This window comes from Anolis sagrei, chromosome 6 (assembly GCF_037176765.1).
Source record: "Anolis sagrei isolate rAnoSag1 chromosome 6, rAnoSag1.mat, whole genome shotgun sequence".
NCBI classification, from domain to species: domain Eukaryota; kingdom Metazoa; phylum Chordata; class Lepidosauria; order Squamata; family Dactyloidae; genus Anolis; species Anolis sagrei.
Genome location: NC_090026.1, coordinates 46901963 through 46922233, shown reverse-complemented (window position 1 = coordinate 46922233; position 20271 = coordinate 46901963). Strand labels below are relative to the sequence as shown.

The window sequence follows — 20271 nt, the reverse complement described above, 5'->3', positions numbered from 1 at the left end:
GAGTCGCTTTTCTATTGCCCTGCTTTTCTCAATGGTCAAAGGCATTTCTCAGGCTTTAGATGTAATATAAACACCTATTTCAACCCTGGTAAAAATGAGGTCATTATATTACGCAGAGCAAACCACGACCCCACCTAAGAGATAATTTAACTATTTTTGAAGGCTTTCGTGGCTAGAATCACTGGGTTGTTGTAGGTTTTTCAGGCTATATTTATATTTCTAGAACATGGCAATATAGCCCGGAAAACCTACAACAACCCAGATAATTTAAGCTCTGAAAAACGGATATTGTGTGATTCCACTCAACAACACAACAGTATAAACAATAAATATCCTCAACTCTATTCTTGAATCTAGGACTACATAACAGAGTATTTGGGATTGTTGTAATCTAAAAAGCCAACTCTTTCAAGCCAACTCTTTCAAGGACACAAGATATTTCTAGCACTGTCCAGACAGGCAGTAAGAATGAAGGAAGTGAATTTTTTGTATTTAGAACTATATTGTGAGACCTGTTTTCCAAACCCACAAAAGAAAATTTCTGAAGGAAATCTGTCTCGCAGTTCACATTCTGTTTGGTTCTCTTTGCACGTTACGCCTTTGAAATCATCCATTGCCCCACATGATTTTGCTCAATTCTTGCTCAAAGTTGTACTGAGCAACGCAGTTCTATCCGGGGATGAAGAAATATCTTTTGAGGCTGGATCCACACTGCCCTATATCCGAGGAACTGATCCCCGATTATCTGCTTTGAATTGGATTATATGAGTCTACACTGCCAGATAATCTGGGATAAGCAGAAAATCCGAAGTCCTGGGATATAGGGCAGTGTAGATCCAGCCTCATTGAATCCACCTATGAGGATAGTTTTGTTGTTTTTTTGTTTTGTTTTGAGAAACTGCAAGTCACTTCTGGTGTGAGAAAATTTGCCATCTTACAAGGACGTTGCCCAGGGGACGCCCAGATGTTTTACCATTCTGTGGGAAGCTTCTCTCATGTCCTCACATGGGAAGCTGGAGCTGACAGACAGGAGCTCAGCCTGGATTCAAACCGCCGAACTTTCAGTCAGCAGTCTTGCCAACACAAGGGTTTAATCCTTTGCGCCACTGGGGGCTCCACGAGAATGGTGAGACCAAGAGAAAGCCTCTCCTGGAGTTCTTCAAACTTTAACATTATGTTCAAGTTGCATACACAGCCATTCTTGTGCATATGTTTGATGGAACAGGTAATGCAAAAGAGATGAAAGTACAGTGAAATATTTCAGAGCCTGGTGTTTCAATACCTGGAAATTTTGAAATTTTATTTTGAAATGTTATTTTGCAATGTTTATTTTGTCTTGTTACTTTTGTATTTTATTATGATGTAACTTTCGTTGTTTTGCATTTTATTTTGCTGTATTGTATTTTTGGGCTTGGCCTCATGTTAGCCACCCCAAGTCCCCTTGAGGAGATGGAGGCGGGGTATAAATAAAGATGATGATGATGATTATTATTATTATTAGGATAGAGGATATTAGTCAGACTTTGAAATACTTTTTCTGTTATACCTCTTAGGATCTATGGCTCCTTCCACACAGATGTATAAAATCCACATTGAACTGGATTATATGACAGTGTGGACTCAGATAACCTAGTTCAAAGCAGATATTGCAGATTATCTGCCTTGATATTCTGGGTTACATGGCTGTGTGGAAATGTCCTATATGGAAGCAAACCATGTAGCTGAAGATGGGGGCAGTAATCCATCTGCCCTTGTTTTTCTTTTTTCCCCAACAATATATTTAATTAATTTTAATTGTGAAAATCCTCCCAACCACACCCTATCACCCAGACCACATATTCTATCTGTATCTATAACCATGAGCACAATTTTCTTAGTTTCTGCACAATATTTACAATCCAATCCATCTACTCGAGGCCGAAACAAAGAAAACCTCCTGACAAATTGTGACAGCAAGCATTATGAAATCCTGTCAACAGTCCCACTACTACTTTGTATGCTTACTTAAGAAAATACCACACATTGTTATCTTAACCAGTATGGCAAATATTTAAATATCATCACTGACATCCTAATGATATTTTACTTACACACTGCGACGGAATGTCCAAAATGCTTCCTTCCTATAATCGTACAGTGCCCATGCCCATGCCCATGCTCATACCCATATATATATATATATATATATATATATATATATTCAGTCCTCCACATTTGATAGAACTAGAAGCACAACTATGCTCAACTTTTGGCGGAAGGTGACCATAAAATCATACTGGAGGACCTAGAGATAACATTTTCATCAAATCTGTGAATAATCAATAGGCATGGTAGGTCCAGTCAGAATCTTCATTATTCAGAATAAAGTCGGAAAGATTACCTTTTTGAAACAATTTTGAACTTTTTTAGGAAACCAGAAGTCCCCTTGCCCTTCCGAAGCTAGTTTCGCCATTTTTTTTTCGACTCAGGAAGTAAGTCGGAAATTATTCAGCTTTTCCCCCGCTTCTGGTCCCTGACCCCGGCTCAAGCCAGAGAAGCCAGTTATAAACCAGAGAAGGGTGAATTAAATTTCCTCCCGTTTGCTTTTTCTGCTTCTGGCTCAAGCCAGAGAAGTGAGTTATAAACCAGAGAAGGGTGAATTTCCTCCCGTTTGCTTTTCCTGCTTCTGGCTCAAGCCAGAGAAGCCAGTTATAATCCAGAGAAGGGTGAATTTCATCCAGTTTGCTTTTTTTGCTTCTGGCTCAAGCCAGAGAAGCCAGTTTTAAACCAGAGAAGTGAGTTAAATTTCCTCCCATTTGCTTTTCCTGCTTCTGGCTCAAGGCAGAGAAGCCAGTTATAAACCAGAGAAGGATGAATTTCCTCCTGTTTGCTTTTCCCGCTTCTGACTCAAATCAGAGAAGCCAGTTATAAGCCAGAGAAGGGTGAATTAAATTTCCTCCCATTTGCTTTTCCTGCTTCTGGCTCAAGCCAGAGAAGTGAGTTATAAACCAGAGAAGGGTGAATTTCCTCCCGTTTGCTTTTCCCGCTTCTGTCTCAAGACTGAGAAGCCAGTTATAAACCAGAGAAGGATGAATTTCCTCCTGTTTGCTTTTCCCGCTTCTGGCTCAAACCAGAGAAGCCAGTTATAATCCAGAGAAGTGTGAATTTCCTCCCATTTGCTTTTCCTGCTTCTGGCTCAAGCCAGAGAAGCCAGTTATAAACCAGAGAAGGGTGAATTAAATTTCCTCCCATTTGCTTTTCCTGCTTCTGGCACAAGCCAGAGAAGCCAGTTATAAACCAGAGAAGGGTGAATTTCCTCCCGTTTGCTTTTCCCGCTTCTGGCTCAAGCCAGAGAAGCCAGTTTTAAACCAGAGAAGGGTGAAGGCTTGCTTTTCCCCACTCCTGGAGTAAAACAACTACTTTCAAAGTAAACACCACCCAATGAAACAGGAAATAACACTTTCAAACCATTAACGAAAGGATTCAGAAGTCTCGGAAGTTTTGAAAAGTTTTGAACATTTTTTTCTGTGAAAATCGAAATTGACTTTAGAATCGAACCACCAGCCCCCCCCCCCCCCCTACATCCGAAATGAATTTTGAACCATTTTTTTCAATCAAACAAGCCTAATAATCAAATGGGCAAAAGTTAAACCTGCACCAGTGAAGGGCCGATATATACAAAGCCAATATGAAGGGAATTAAGAATGATGGAGGAGACGACTTTAACTTCCTAATACAACATGTAAGGAACTTGTCATTCTTCAAAGCTGCAGCATTTCACCTTCTGTCATGCTCGATCACCAGGGCAATGGTGAGAGATGATCAGATTTGACGTCCAGCAGCATTCTGGAAGGCCACACATTCCCCATCACTGCCATACAGCAAGCCTGCAAAACAGGCCAGATGGTGTTGGCTTTAAGAGAGAATGGCTTATCTAAGGCCACCTGGTGAGTTCATGACAGAATTGAGATTTGACCTATGACTTTCATAGCTAGATCTGGGGCCTGGCCAGTACTGACAGCTGACAACAACTGGAATTTAGCAATATTTGGAGATTTGCATGTTTCCCACCCCTGTACTAATGCATAGGTTTTAGCCGCTCTGCCACATCAGCTTTCTTTTGATCCCACGTCAGACAGACTGATTCATTTATTAATCCACTTTGTTTCTGGTGTTCTGCTAAAATAAGGGGGATGAATAGAAATGCTAAACATTTCCTCAAAGAGGCACCGATATAAAATGTGCAGAAGGCTATACAAATTGTGGATATTACATGACAATGGCAATCTCAGTGTACTACATGTTATCTGAAGTACTGGGAACGAGGCCGTCTCTCAGATGTCCTGGATTACAGTTCACATTGGTACTAGTCAAAACAGCCAATAATGAGGAATTATGGGAGCCATGGTCCAAACGACATCTGAACAACTACAACTCCCAGGATTCCATAGGCGTGAGCTGTGGCAGTTAAAGTGGAAAACTGTAGCCCTCCAAATATTCATAGTGCAACATCAGCTATCATGGCTAGGGCTGATAGGAGATGTAATCTAACATGTTTAGCCTAAAGAAGAGAAGGCTAAGAGGAGACATGATAGCCATGTATAAATATGTGAGGAGAAATCATCAGGAGGAGGGAGCAAACTTGTTTGCTACTGCCCTGGAGACTAGGACTTCAAACTACAAAAAAGGAGATTCCATCTGAACATTAGGAAGAACTTCCTGACTGTGAGAGCTGTTCAGCAGTGGAACTCTCTGCCCCAGAGTGTGGAGGAGGGTCCTTCTTTGGAAGCTTTTAAACAGGCTGGATGGCCATCTGTCAGGGGTGCTTGGAATGCAATTTTCCTGCTTCTTGGCTGGGGGTTGGACTGGATGGCCCACGTGGTCTCTTCCAACTCTGATTCTATAATACCAGCAGTCCCCAAGTTACAAACAAAGGCTCTGTAAGTTTGTTCATAAGTTGAATTTCTTTTGTTGTTGTTGTTGTTGTTGTGTTGGGAGCGACTTGAGAAACTGCAAGTCGCTTCTGGTGTGAGAGAATTGGCCGACTGCAAGGACGTTGCCCAAGGGACGCCCGGATGTTTTGATGTTTTTACTCCTTGTGGGAGGCTTCTCTCATGTCCCCACATGAGGAGCTGGAGCTGATAGAGGGAGCTCATCCACACTCTCCCCGGATTCGAACCTGTGACCTGTCAGTCTTCAGTCCTGCCTGCACAAGGGTTTATTTAACCCACTGCACCACCGGGGGCTCCATTTTCTCTCTCTCTCATTCATAAATCTATATAAATAAAAATGTAATGTTCGTTTGTGGGATTAACAGAACTCAGAAACTACTGGACGAATTGACACCAAATTTGGACACAAGACATCTACTAAAGCAATCTATGTCCTTCACTCAAAAAAGATCCTATATGCCTATAATATCTATGTCTACAATAATAATAATAATATCTATATACATGTATAAAAATATGTATACATCTATAATAATAGCTATATAATATCTATAATAATAATAATAATAATATCTATATCCCTATAATAATATCTATACATTTGTAATAATATCCATACATCCATTGCCTGTTTTTGCTCGAAAAATATTTAGCCCTGTGCTCCTTTTATTTTTTATCAATTTTATACTAATACTTTGAGGGCCCCCAGGGGTGAGAAAGGCGGTATATAAATACTATAAATAATAATAATAAAATATGATATGAAATAAAAAATAACATCTTCTAATAATAATACCTATATAAGGTAAAGGTTGTCCCCTGACATTAAGTCCAGTCATGTCTGACTCGGGGTTGGTGCTCATCTCCATTTCTATGCCGAAGAGCCGGCGTTATCCATAGACACCTCCAAGGTCATGTGGCTGGCATGACTGCATGGAACGCCATTACCTTCCCGCCGGAGCAGTACCTATTGATCTACTCACATTTGCATGTTTTCAAACTGCTAGGTTGGCAGGAGCTAGGGCTGACAGCGGAAGCTCACGCCGCTCCCCGGAATCGAACCTGTGACCTTTCGGTCAACAAGCTCAGCAGCTCAGCGCTTTAACCCACTGTGCCACTGGGGGCTCCAATATTATTATTAAATATTATTATTATTATTATTAAATATTATTATTAAAGGTACATAATACCTATATACGTTTAATAATATTTGTGTCTATAATAATAATATCTATATGCTTGTAATAATATCTATATGCCTATAATAATAATAATAATAATAATAATAATAATAATAATACCTATATAATATCTGTGAACTGGTTTATATGGCAGTGTGGACTCAGGTAACCCAGGGCCCTTCCACACATCCATATAGCCCTTTGGCCTCGAGGAGACTGCAAAGGGGCCTATATTAGGTTGACACTTTGCCACTTCAGTTGTGTATAGATAGCTTAGAAACCAGCTCCTTCTCTTTTCTTTCTTTCCCATTTCTCCACAATGGGCCACAGCAACGCATGGCCAGGTTGTTGTTCATTCGTTCAGTCGTCTCCGACTCTTCGTGACCTCATGGACCAGTCCACGCCAGAGCTCCCTGTCAGCCGTCACCACCCCCAGCTCCTTCAAGGTCAGTCCAGTCACTTCAAGGATGCCATCCATCCATCTTGCCCTTGGCCGGCCCCTCTTCCTTTTGCCTTCCACTTTCCCCAGCATAATTGTCTTCTCTAGGCTTTCCTGTCTCCTCATGATGTGGCCAAAGTACTTCAACTTTGTCTCTAGTATCTTTCCCTCCAGTGAGTAGTCGGGCTTTATTTCCTGGAGGATGGACTGGTTGGATCTTCTCACAGTCCAAGGCACTCTCAGAACTTTCCTCCAGCACCACAGCTCAAAAGCATCGATCTTCCTTCGCTCAGCCTTCCCTAAGGTCCAGCTCTCACATCCGTAGGTTACTACAGGGAATACCATGGCTTTGACTAGGCGGATCTTTGTTGCCAGTCTGATGTCTCTACTCTTTACTATTTTATTGAGACTGGACATTGCTCTCCTCCTAAGAAGTAAGCGTCTTCTGATTTCCTGGCCACAGTCTGCGTCTGCATGGCCAGGTACAGCTAGTAATAATAATAAAACTTTATTTATATACCGCTCCATCTCCTCGAGGGGACTCAGAGCGGTTCCCAGGTAACATTACAAAACACACATACATACATACAGAGAGCGAGCGAGCGCACGCGCTTTGAACAGCATAGGGAAGAAAACCGCTGTGATGTTTGCTTTCCTGTCTATGCTCATATTCTAAAGATTTCACTTCATTTTCTGTCCATGTGAGAACTGGATTTTGAAAAACTTGGTTTAGTGTGGAAGCAACGATTGGTGAGAAAACTTCAGTGGAAACACCTTTTCCCCATGATAATTCTTCCATGAAAGAATTTCCCTTCCAAGTTGAAGGTTTCTCTCTTTTCCTGTTGTCTCACTTTCGTTCTTAACTATGAATAGTTTGTAAGTCAGATGTTTGTAACTAGGGGACTGCCTGTAACTGGAAACCACAACTGACCCACCCTTGTACTAATGCTTTATGTCATTGGATTACTCATTTTAGTTGCATATTAATCTCACCACACACTCTCCACCCCTGTCCCTGAATAGCAGTGTAACTACAAAGACATTTCTTCCAATGGAGACTACTCTTGTCTCACTGTCCTGGCTACGGGGACTAGTTCTTTCTGGCTGCAAACAACTTCATGCACTAAACCGAAGCTGCTGCTTCCAGAGCAAACACGATTTTCTATTCAGGAGGACAGAGTTCTCGACAGAGACCAAACTTTTGATCTGTGCTGCAAATAAAAACGAACAAAGAAGGTTGCATGGCATCTTCTTCACTTAAGCTCACTTAAGCATAGTTGAAGAACTTGAGCTGGATCTATGCTGTCATATAATGCAGTTTGAACTGCATTATATGGTCACAGGAAACCCATAAAAAGTAGTTCAAACTGCATTATATGGTAGTATAGATCCAGGCTTGGTTTACGATTCCTAAACCACAGGTGGAAATGATGGCCTTCCAGACGCTAGTAGACTCTGATCAGTCCTGGAAAGTATGAGGGTTGAATGAAAAGTAATGCCTCCACTTTCGTAACACCTCAACAGATGGCAGTACTGGGATGTGGCAGGTACTGGCTTGTTCAGTAGATTCTCCTCTACAGTTCCATATTGGCGGGAAGCCTTAGCATTGAACGGTTGTGTTGTTAAAGTGCGAAGTATGGAACCTTGCACAGACCGTCAGTCAATGTGACTTAAGCAATGTGCAGTCATTGAATTCTTGACAGCAGAAGGTGTCACCCCAAAGGAGATTCATCAGAGAATGCAAGCTGTTTATGGTGACTATGTTGATTTATTTATTTACTGTATTTGTATACCGCCCCTCAGCTTTCCAGCGACTTGAGGCGGTTTACAAGGCAAAATTCAATGCCACCAAAAACACAATTACAATATAAAAACGTTAACATCAATAAAATCATAACAACTGTAATAAAATAAATTCAATAAATACTCATTAAAACAATGTCCAGTCCCATCATGTAGAAGCAAAGAAGCCGATCTGATCTCCATAGGAAGGGCATTCAATAGCTGAGGGCCACCACTGAGAAAGCCCTGTCTCTCTGCTTGTGATAATGGTGGGACCGAGAGCAGGGCCTCTCCAGACGATCTTGATATGAGTACTGTGTCTGGCAAGTAATTTATTTATTATTTATTTTTATTTATTTAGACCAGCGGTTCTCAACCTGGGGGTCGCGACCCCGGGGGGGTCACCTGGCCATTTCAGAGGGGTCGCGAGGCCGCCTCCGTTGGCCCTGCCCCAAGGGTGCGGGCCAGGTGAGGGCTCCTTCACGCGAGGCCTGGCTTCGCACAAAGCCCACTTCACCTGCCGCGCACTCACCATCCGGCGAGGGCGCAAGGTGGGCGAGGGGTCCTTGGCGCGAGGCCTGGCGCAAAGGCCCCTCGTCCGCCTCACGCTTTCGCCATCCAGCGAGGGCGTGAGGCGGGTGAGGGGTCCTTGGCACGAGGCCTAGCCTGGTGCAAAGCCCTCTCACCCGCCTCGCACTTTCATCATCCGGCGAGGGTTTGAGGCGGGCGAGGGGTCCTCGGCGTTGGATCTGGCCTAACACAAAGCCCCTTCGTCCGCCTCGCGCTTTCGCCATCTGGGTGTCAGCTGTGGAAGTCAGAGCTGAATTGGTCGAAGGTATTGCAAATACCATCATCTGTTGTCCACACTGCCCCAAACATATTGTTTTTGTGATTAATTACTATGCATTAATTATGTTCAATTTATGACAATGAAATTTATGACATCCTGCATATTTACGTGACAATTCATAGCAATAGCAAAATTACAGTTATGAAATATCAACAAAAATAATTTTATGGTTGGGGGTCACCACAACATGAGGAACTGTATTTAGGGGTCACGGCATTAGAAAGGTTGAGAACCACTGATTTAGACCATTTCTACCCCGCTCTTCTCACCCCCGAGGGGGGACTCAGGGCGGCTAACACAGGCAACTATTCAATGCCAACAGAATCAAAACAACAATATAAAACAGCAATATAAAATCCATTACATAACAATTAAGCAGTGATATTAATTAAAATTACATAACCACATAGAACAGATCACAGAATCACCGGTCATAAAGCCATTTCCAATTTTCAAACAATCCTATTGTCTGAGTTCAGTGCCTAAAGTGCTGTTGTGCCCACTAGCCAAAGGCCTGGCCCCAAAACCACGTCTTTAGTTTTTCCCTAAAAGTAAGGAGGGAGGGCGCCGATCTAATCTCACTGGGGAACGAATAAGTTTAAAGATGTTGAGGTGACACCTTCTGCTGTCAAGAATTCAATGACTGCATGTTGCTTAAGTCTCATTGACATCTCTTAAGGCAGTGGATCTCAATCTTCCTAAGGCTGCGACCCCTTAATACAGTTCCTCATGTTGTGGTGACCCCCAACCCTAAAATTATTTTCATTGCTACTTCATAACTGGAATTTTGCTGCTGTTATGAATCGACATGTAAATATCTGATAGGCAGGATGTATTTTCATTCTCTGGACTTTGGAAGTTGTAGTTGCTGGGATTTATAGTTCACCTACAATCAAAGAGCATTCCGAACTCCACTAGAGATGGAATTGACCCAAACTTGGCACACAGAACGCCCATGACCAGCAAAAAAATAATAAAAAGGGTAGGTGAGCATTGGCCTTGAGCTTGGGAGTTGTAGTTCACCAATCTCCAGAAAACACTGTGGACTCAAACAATGATAGATCTAGACTAAACTTGGCACAAATACCCAATATGCCCAAATGTGAACACTGGTGGAGTTTGGGGAAAATAGATCTTGACATTTGGAAGTTGTAGTTGCTGGGATTTATAGTTCACCTACAGTCAGAGAGCATTCTGAACCCCACCAATGACAGAATTGGGCCAGACTTCCCACACAGAACTCCCATGACCAGCAGAAAATACTGTGTGTCCTGATGGCTTTTGGCGACCCCTCCAACACCCCAGGGGTCCCGACCCCCAGGTTGAGAAACACTGTGTTACGGAGTTACGAAGGTGGAGGCATTACTTTTCATTCAACCCTCGTACTTTCCAAGACCGATCAGAGTCTAGCAGCATCTGGAAGGCCATCAGTCCCACCTGTGGTTTAGGAATCATAAACCAAGGCTGGATACTTCGCACTTTAACAACACAATCATTCAATGCTAAGGCTTCCTGCCAAAATGGAACTGTAGAGGAGAGTCTACTGAACAAGCCAGTACCTGCCGCATTCTAGTACTGCCATCTGTTGAGGAGTTACAAAGGTGGAGGCATTACTTTTTATTCAACCCTCGTACACTCCGGAGTGAGGGATGATGGGAACTGTAGTCTAGCAATCAAGAAAGCTACATATTCCCAGTCCTTCCAAGAAAACCATAAGTTGGACATGACTTGAAGGCAAACAATAACAAGAAAAAAACAACTTTCCAAATCATTCTTATCTAAATTCTATTTACTATGATTTTTTTTATGACTCAGCTTATGTTCTTGATGCCTCAAGGTTATTAACTGGAAGACTTGCAGGCATCTGAAAAGCAATTACTACACATAGTATAAATAAGTACCAATTAAACTTATGTTAGTAAAAAAAAGTACTAATTACTTCCCAGTCTCAAGGTGAAAATCTTGGTATGAAAGGCATGTTCAGGGGCAGATCCTTGGCATAAATTAAGTGCTGTAAGTTTGTTGTTTTCATGGAAGCGGGATATGTTTTGATTCTTAGTATCTAGAAACTATAGAGAAAAGGCAGCTAGTACTTGTATTTGGATGCCTCTGTAAATAATATTATTATTTGATGCTGCTTTAACTGCGATGGCTCAATGCTATAGAGCCCTGGGATTTGTAAAGAATTAGTGTGGCACCAGCAATCTTTGGCGGAGAAGGCTCAATAACTTTGAAAACTCCAACTGCCATGGTTTCATAGCACTGAAAGTGGTGCCAAACTGCAGTCGTTCTATGATAAATAGTTCTTGGATTGGTAAGGCTTCGGACCTTGCAAAACTACAACTCCAGTGGTTCAATTTAACAGAGTAATGGCAGTTCTAGGTCAGGGAAGGCTGCAGACCTTGTAAAACCACAACTCCAATGGTTCCATACCACTGAGCAATGGCAGCTCTAGGGAAGGGTGCACTGCAAACCATGCAAAACTACAATTCCAATAATTCCATACCACTGAGTAATGACACTTCTTGGATTGGAATGCCTGTAGACCTTGAAAAACTACAACTCGAATGGTTCCATTACACAAGATGTACCCATAGAAGCAAAGCCTGGGAGAGTTACACTGTCGTACTACAAGTCCCAGTGTCTCCTAACCATTGTAGTAATACCATCCCCAGGCTTTGTACATTGTGGTGGTTCTGCTGGGAAGAAAATGCACTCTGCAGCTGCTCAGAGGCCCTCTTTTCTCATGCAATAGATAAGCCATCAAACCCTGTGATTTGAGGCCAAAATAACAGGAACTTTGGGAAACTTTCTTCAGAAATACATCTCAAGGGAGAGAAGTCACTGTCAGGACAGAACAGAGCGAGGAATTTTAACTGAGGAGGTTGCTTCAGAATGGTTTAGAAATCTTGGGGTGCATCTACGTCACAGAATTAATTCAGTTTGACACCACTTTTAATGCCTATCGAATCCTGGGAGTTGTAGTTTTACAAGGTCTTTCACCTTTTCTGCGCAACTACAGATCTTGTAAAACTACAACTCAAATGGTTCCATTACACCGAGAAATAGTTCTTGGATTGGTAAGGCTTCGGACCTTGCAAAACTACAACTCCAGTGGTTCAATTTAACAGAGTAATGGCAGTTCTAGGTCAGGGAAGGCTGCAAACCTTGTAAAACTACAATTCCGATGATTCCATACCACTGAGCAATGGCAGTTCTAGGAAAGGATGCAGACCATGCAAAACTACAACTCCAGTGGTTCCATAGCACTGAGTAATGACACTTCTTGGGCAGATATGGCTGCAGACCTTGCAAAACTAAAACTCCAATGGTTCCATTTAACTGAGTAGTGACGATTCGAAGTCAGGGAAGGCTACATATCTTGTAAAACTACAACTCGAATGGTTCCATTACACTTAGAATAGTTCTTGGATTGGAAAGGCTTCAGATCTTGCAAAACTACAACTTCAGTGGTTCAATTTAACAGAGTAATGGCAGTTCCAGGTCAGGGAAGGCTGCAGACCTTGTAAAACCACAACTCCAATGGTTCCATACCACTGAGCAATGGCAGTTCTAGGGAAGGGTGCACTGCAGACCATGCAAAACTACAATTCCAATAATTCATAGCACTGAGTAATGACACTTCTTGGATTGGAATGCCTGTAAACCTTGAAAAACTACAACTCGAATGGTTCCATTACACTGAGAAATAGTTCTTGGATAGGCAAGACATCAGACTTTGTAAAACTACAACTCCAATGGTCCATAGCATTGTAACTTGCCTGGAGCCATGAGGAGAGACAGGTAAGAATTATTATTATTATTATTATTATTATTATTATTATTATTAGCCAAGCCTTTTCCCAAATAATCAATGTGATTGTGTGAAATCTACTGCTTAAGTTTAAAGCGCATGAAATCCTTATCCATTTAAAACAGGGATGGGAATCAGTCAGGTTTTCGAAGAATCTGAGAACCCGAGTTGGAAAAGACCACAATTCTATGGAATACTGGGATTTGTAGTTCAGTGAGGCACCAGCATTCTTTGGCAAAAAAGGCTACTGACAGCTCCAATGCTTCCATAGCACTGAGCAAGGGTAGCTTTTGCGCAGAAAGTGGCAAAGACCTTGCAAAACTGCAACTCCAATGGTTCCATAGCACTGAGTAATGGCAGTTCTTGGGCAGATAAGGCTGCAGACCTTGCAAAACTACAACTCCATAGCACTGAACAATGGCAGTTCATGAGCAAAAAGGGTAATATCTTGCAAAACTACAACTCCAATGGTTCCATTGCACTAAGCAATGCAGCTCTTGGGGAGGGGAGGCTGCAGATATTACAAAACTACAACTCCAATGGTTCTATAGCACTGAGTAATGACAGTTCTTGGGCAGATACAGCTGCAGACCTTGCAAAACTACAACTCCAATGGTTTTATTTAACTGAGTAATGGTGGTTCTAAGTCAGGGAAGGCTATATATCTTGTAAAACTACAACTCGAATGGTTCCATTACACTTAGAATAGTTCTTGGATTGGAAAGGCTTCAGATCTTGCAAAACTACAACTTCAGTGGTTCAATTTAACAGAGTAATGGCAGTTCTAGGTCAGGGAAGGCTGCAGACCGTGTAAAATCACAACTCCAATGGTTCCATACGACTGAGCAATGCCGGTTCTAGGGAAGGGTGCACTGCAGACCATGCAAAACTACAATTCCAATAGTTCCATAATACTGAGTAATGACACTTCTTGGGTTGGAAAGACTGCAGACCTTGCAAAACTACAACTCCAATGGTTCCATTACACTGAGAAATAGTTCTTGGATAGGCAAGGCATCAGACCTTGTAAAACTACAACTCCAATGGTTCCATACCACTGAGCAACTGCAGTTCTAGCGAAGGGTGAAGACCATGCAAAACTACAATTCCAGTAGTTCCATAGCACTGAGTAATGGCACATCTTTGGTAGGGATGGCTTCAGACCTTGTAAAACTACAACTCCAATGGTTCCACAGCACTGAGCAGTAGCAGTTCTTGGGCAGATAAGGCTGCAGACCTTGCAAAACTACAACTCCAATGGTTCAATTACACTGAGAAATAGTTCTTGGGTAGGGAAGGCTTCAGACCTTGTAAAACTACAACTCCAATGGTTCCATTATACTGAGAAATGATTCTTGGGTTGGAAAAATTTCAAACCTTGCAAAACTACAACTCCAATAGTTCAATTTAACTGAGTAATGGCAGTTCTAGGTCAGGGAAGGCTGCAGACCTTGTAAACTACAACTCCAATGGTTCCATACCACTGAAAAATAGTTCTTGGGTAGGGAAGGTTTCAGACCTTGTAAAACTACAACTCCAATGGTTCCATTACACTGAGAAATAGTTCTTGGATTGGAAAGGCTGCAGACCTTGTAAAACTACAATTCCAATGGTTCAATTACACTGAGAAATAGGTCTTGGGTAGGGATGGCTTTAGACCTTGTAAAACTACAACTCCAGTGGTTCCACAGCACTGAGCAGTAGCAGTTCTTGGTCAGATAAGGCTGCAGACCTTGCAAAACTACAACTCCAATGGTTCCATTACACTGAGAAATAGTTCTTGGGTAGGAAAGGCTGCAGACCTTGTAAAACTACAACTGCAATGGTTCCATTACACTGAGTAATAGTTCTTGGATTGGAAAGGCTGCAGACTTGTAAAACTATAACTCCAATGGTTCCATAGCACTGAGTAACGACACTTCTTGGGTTGGAAAGGCTGCAGACCTTGTAAAACTACAAGTCGAATGGTTCCATTACACTTAGAAATAGTTCTTGGATAGAGAAGGTTTCAGACCTTGTAAACTATAACTTCAATGGTTCCATTTAACTGAGTAGTGGCGGTTATAGGTCAGGGATGGCTACAGACCTTGTAAAACTACAACTCGAATAGTTCTATTACACTGAGAAATAGTTCTTGGGTTGGAAAGGCTGCAGACCTTGCAAAACTACAACTCCAATGGTTCCACAGCACTGAGTAATGGCAGTTCTTGGGCAGGGAAGGTCTGCAGACCTTGTAAACACTACAAACTCCGGGGATCCCCATAGCATGGAGCCAGGGCAGCTAAGGCAGGATGGAACTACCAATCCTCCAGTGCAGACACACTCTGGGGAGGGTGGGGTTGCTGCCCTCCTTCTCCCCGTCCTGCTGGCTCCAACCCCAAAGGACCTTGAGTTCAACTCACCCAGCTTCTTAAAGGCGCGGTGCCCGGAAAGCTTGGCAGCGGAGGCGGCGACTCCTCCATAGGTTTGGGCTGGGATCGGAGGCTCCGTTGGCGGCGGCGGAGGCTGTTGCTGGTGGTGGCGGTGTCGGCCACGGCGGTGGCTTTCCGAGCGGGACTTTTTCCATTTGCCACAAATCATGGCTCCACTTTCAATCTGTTTTGCTCCCTTCTTCCTTTTGCCCGCTGTCTGGGGAGGAGAGAAGGCAGCCTGCCCTCTCCCGGCGCCTCTGTCTCTCTCTCTTTCTCTCTCTCTTTCTTTCTCTCTCTCTCTCCCTCCTTCCTTTCCAGTCCAGCCTCCTTCTCTGACTGGGAGCAACGCACAGATTGGAGGGAGAGAGGCCGGGCTTGGGAAGGGACTCACATTTCAGCATCGCAAAGCAAAAGGAGGCTTAACTCTTTCCAGACCCGTCGTCGCCCCTCCTTTTGGGAGGAGAGAAGCTGGCCCTCTTCATAGGTTTGTTTCTTCGAGTCCCTTCAAACTTTTGACCAAAATCAAAGCCTATACTTTTATGTTTTCCTTGGAGGCTGAGAGAGTGCGACTTCCCCGAGGAGGCCCTCCCAAAGGGTCTTCTTGGGCTATTCTTTTTGGTCCTTGTTTTCTTCTGAAGCTTAGACTTCCCCAAGATCTCCTTGAGCGCTCCAGCTGGTGGTCAGCTGTGACCAGCAGTGCTGTAGAATTTGAAGAGGTCCTTGTTTTCTTCTAAAGCTGAGACTTCCCCAAGATCCCCCTTGAGTGCTCCAGCTGGAGGTCAGCTGTGACCAGCAATGTTGTAGAATTTGAAGAGGTCCTTGTTTTCTTCTGTAGTTGAGACTTCCCCAAGATCCCCCTTGAGTGCTCCAGCTGGTGGTCAGCTGTGACCAGCAATGTTGTAGAATTTGAAGAGGTCCTTGTTTTCTTCTGAAGCTGAGACTTCCCCAAGATCTCCTTGAGCGCTCCAGCTGGAGGTCAGCTGTGACCAGCAGTGCTGTAGAATTTGAAGAGGTCCTTGTTTTCTTCTGAAGCTGAGACTTCCCCAAGATTCCCCCTTGAGTGCTCCAGCTGGAGGTCAGCTGTGACCAGCAGTGCTGTAGAATTTGAAGAGGTCCTTGTTTTCTTCTGAAGCTAAGACTTCCCCAAGATCTCCTTGATTGCTCGAGCTGGTGGTCAGCTGTGACCAGCAGTGCTGTAGAATTTGAAGAGGTCCTTGTTTTCTTCTGAAGCTGAGACTACCCCAAGATTCCCCCTTGAGCGGTCCAGCTGGAGGTCAGCTGTGACCAGCAATGCTGTAGAATTTGAAGAGGTCCTTGTTTTCTTCTGAAGCTGAGACTTCCCCAAGATTCCCCCTTGAGTGCTCCAGCTGGTGATCAGCTCTGACCAGCAGTGCTGTAGAATTTGAAGAGGTCTATGTTTTCTTCTGAAGCTGAGACTTCCCCAAGATTCCCCCTTGACCGCTCCAGCTGGAGGTCAGCTGTGACCAGCAGTGCTGTAGAATTTGAAGAGGTCCTTGTTTTCTTCTAAAGCTGAGACTTCCCCAAGATCCCCCTTGAGTGCTCCAGCTGGAGGTCAGCTGTGACCAGCAATGTTGTAGAATTTGAAGAGGTCCTTGTTTTCTTCTGTAGTTGAGACTTCCCCAAGATCCCCCTTGAGTGCTCCAGCTGGTGGTCAGCTGTGACCAGCAATGTTGTAGAATTTGAAGAGGTCCTTGTTTTCTTCTGAAGCTGAGACTTCCCCAAGATCTCCTTGAGCGCTCCAGCTGGAGGTCAGCTGTGACCAGCAGTGCTGTAGAATTTGAAGAGGTCCTTGTTTTCTTCTGAAGCTGAGACTTCCCCAAGATTCCCCCTTGAGTGCTCCAGCTGGAGGTCAGCTGTGACCAGCAGTGCTGTAGAATTTGAAGAGGTCCTTGTTTTCTTCTGAAGCTAAGACTTCCCCAAGATCTCCTTGATTGCTCGAGCTGGTGGTCAGCTGTGACCAGCAGTGCTGTAGAATTTGAAGAGGTCCTTGTTTTCTTCTGAAGCTGAGACTACCCCAAGATTCCCCCTTGAGCGGTCCAGCTGGAGGTCAGCTGTGACCAGCAATGCTGTAGAATTTGAAGAGGTCCTTGTTTTCTTCTGAAGCTGAGACTTCCCCAAGATTCCCCCTTGAGTGCTCCAGCTGGTGATCAGCTCTGACCAGCAGTGCTGTAGAATTTGAAGAGGTCTATGTTTTCTTCTGAAGCTGAGACTTCCCCAAGATTCCCCCTTGACCGCTCCAGCTGGAGGTCAGCTGTGACCAGCAGTGCTGTAGAATTTGAAGAGGTCCTTGTTTTCTTCTAAAGCTGAGACTTCCCCAAGATCCCCCTTGAGTGCTCCAGCTGGAGGTCAGCTGTGACCAGCAATGTTGTAGAATTTGAAGAGGTCCTTGTTTTCTTCTGTAGTTGAGACTTCCCCAAGATCCCCCTTGAGTGCTCCAGCTGGTGGTCAGCTGTGACCAGCAATGTTGTAGAATTTGAAGAGGTCCTTGTTTTCTTCTGAAGCTGAGACTTCCCCAAGATCTCCTTGAGCGCTCCAGCTGGAGGTCAGCTGTGACCAGCAGTGCTGTAGAATTTGAAGAGGTCCTTGTTTTCTTCTGAAGCTGAGACTTCCCCAAGATTCCCCCTTGAGTGCTCCAGCTGGAGGTCAGCTGTGACCAGCAGTGCTGTAGAATTTGAAGAGGTCCTTGTTTTCTTCTGAAGCTAAGACTTCCCCAAGATCTCCTTGATTGCTCGAGCTGGTGGTCAGCTGTGACCAGCAGTGCTGTAGAATTTGAAGAGGTCCTTGTTTTCTTCTGAAGCTGAGACTACCCCAAGATTCCCCCTTGAGCGGTCCAGCTGGAGGTCAGCTGTGACCAGCAATGCTGTAGAATTTGAAGAGGTCCTTGTTTTCTTCTGAAGCTGAGACTTCCCCAAGATTCCCCCTTGAGTGCTCCAGCTGGTGATCAGCTCTGACCAGCAGTGCTGTAGAATTTGAAGAGGTCTATGTTTTCTTCTGAAGCTGAGACTTCCCCAAGATTCCCCCTTGACCGCTCCAGCTGGAGGTCAGCTGTGACCAGCAGTGCTGTAGAATTTGAAGAGGCACAAATCAACGTACTGGCCACGTTGTCCGGATGCCTGATCACCATCTCCCAAAGCAGCTACTCCAAACTTTTTTTTTGTCGTGTCAGGAGCAACTTGAGAAACTGCAAGTCGCTTCTGGTGTGAGAGAATTGGCCGTCTGCAAGGACGTTGCCCAGGGGACACCCAGATGATTTAATGTTATGGGAGGCTTCTCTCATGTCCCCGAATGAGGAACTGGAGCTGATAGAGGGAGCTCATCCGCTCAAATGGCCTTTTTGCCATTGCTTTCCTCTGAGGCTGAGAAAGTGTGACTTCCCTAAGGTCACCTATTTATAGCCACCCTTGCAAAGGATTTTTTTGGGCAAATTTTGCCATTGCTTTCCTCCAAGGCTGAGAGAGAGTGACTTCTCCATATGCCACTTATTTAGGGCAACTCTACCAAAAGATCTTCTTGGCAAAAGAAGACCCTATTCTTCTTTTGCCATTGGTTTTCTCTGGGCTGAGAGAGTGCAACTTCCCCGAGAAGACCCTACCAAAGGGTCTTCTTGGCCTAAGAAAAGCCTACTATGCTTTCATATCCTTGTTTTCTTCTGAAGCTGAGACTTCCCAAAGATCCCCTTTTTCAAGACAAACCCACTCAAATGGCCTTTTTGCCATTGCTTTCCTCTGAGGCTGAGAGATTGTGACTTCCCTAATATCACCTATTTATAGCAACCCTTGCAAAGGATTTTTTTTGGCAAAATCTATATAAACAAAAATGTAATGTTCGTTTGTGGGATTAACATAGCTCAAAAACCACTGGATGAATTGCCACCAAATTTGGCCACCAGACACCTACTAACCCAAGGAGTGACCATCATTCAAAAAAATGATTTTGTCATTTGTGAGTTGTAGTTGCTGGGATTTATAGTTCACCTACAATCAAAGAGCGTTCTGAACTCCATCTATGATGGAACTGAACCAAACTTAGCACACAGAACTCCCACAACCAACAGAAAACACTAGAACGGTTTGGTTGGCATTGACCTTGAGTTTTGGAGTTGTAGTTCACCTATATCCAGAGAACACTGTGGATGAAAACAATGAGTGATTTGGAGAAAACTTGGCAGGGATACTCAATATGCTGAAATGTAAACACTGGTGGTTTTGTACTCTTGGCCAAGTTTGTTTTCCAGCAAATATCAGGATAGTTGAAATCGGCCATGACTGCTGTATCTCTTCTTTGTGCCTGTTTGGTTAACTGTTGACAGAAGGCTTTGTCTAGTTCTTCATCCTGGCTCGGAGGTCTAGTAGATGCCCACAACAATATCTTTTTTGAGTCCCAGTTCCCTTGATTCTTATCCAGATGCTGTCAAGCTGATTGAAGTCTTGCATCACTTCTGAGGTGTAACTGTTTTTTACATATAAAGCTACTTCCTTTCCTCTCCCCTTTGTTCTGTTTCTGTGAAAGAGGGTATATTTTCCTCGATGGCTACATTCCAGTGATAGGAGCCATCCCACTAGGTTTCAGTGATGCCTATGACATCCTAAGTGTGATGTTGTACTAAAAGTTGGAGTTAGTCATGTTTATTTCCCATGCTCTGTGCAACAAAGACATGTAAGCACCTGGGATCTTCCCCTGAGCTGTTTATTTGGGATTATTGTGATCTCACTACTTGGTCCTTGTTGTGTTTGGGAAACCTTCCGTTTAGCCTTTTGGCGGTTCCCTGCAGTTGTGGATACAGTACTGTTTGCAAGGCTGTTGCAAACAGTACTGTATCCGCCAGTGGACCTTGTTTAAAGT

At 43.7% G+C, this 20271-nt stretch overlaps 1 protein-coding gene across 1 annotated transcript in view; it reads right to left on the bottom strand.

The window, feature by feature from the left end:
• The window catches only part of PLCD3 (phospholipase C delta 3), a 113413-nt gene extending 97639 nt beyond the window's left edge, over window positions 1-15774 (bottom strand). The window contains exon 1 of the mRNA XM_060781191.2: window positions 15400-15774. Within this exon, the coding sequence (XP_060637174.2) occupies window positions 15400-15577 (178 nt within the window). The 5' untranslated portion in view covers window positions 15578-15774. The remainder of the gene's footprint in view (window positions 1-15399) is intronic.
• Window positions 15775-20271: the final 4497 nt, after the last annotated feature.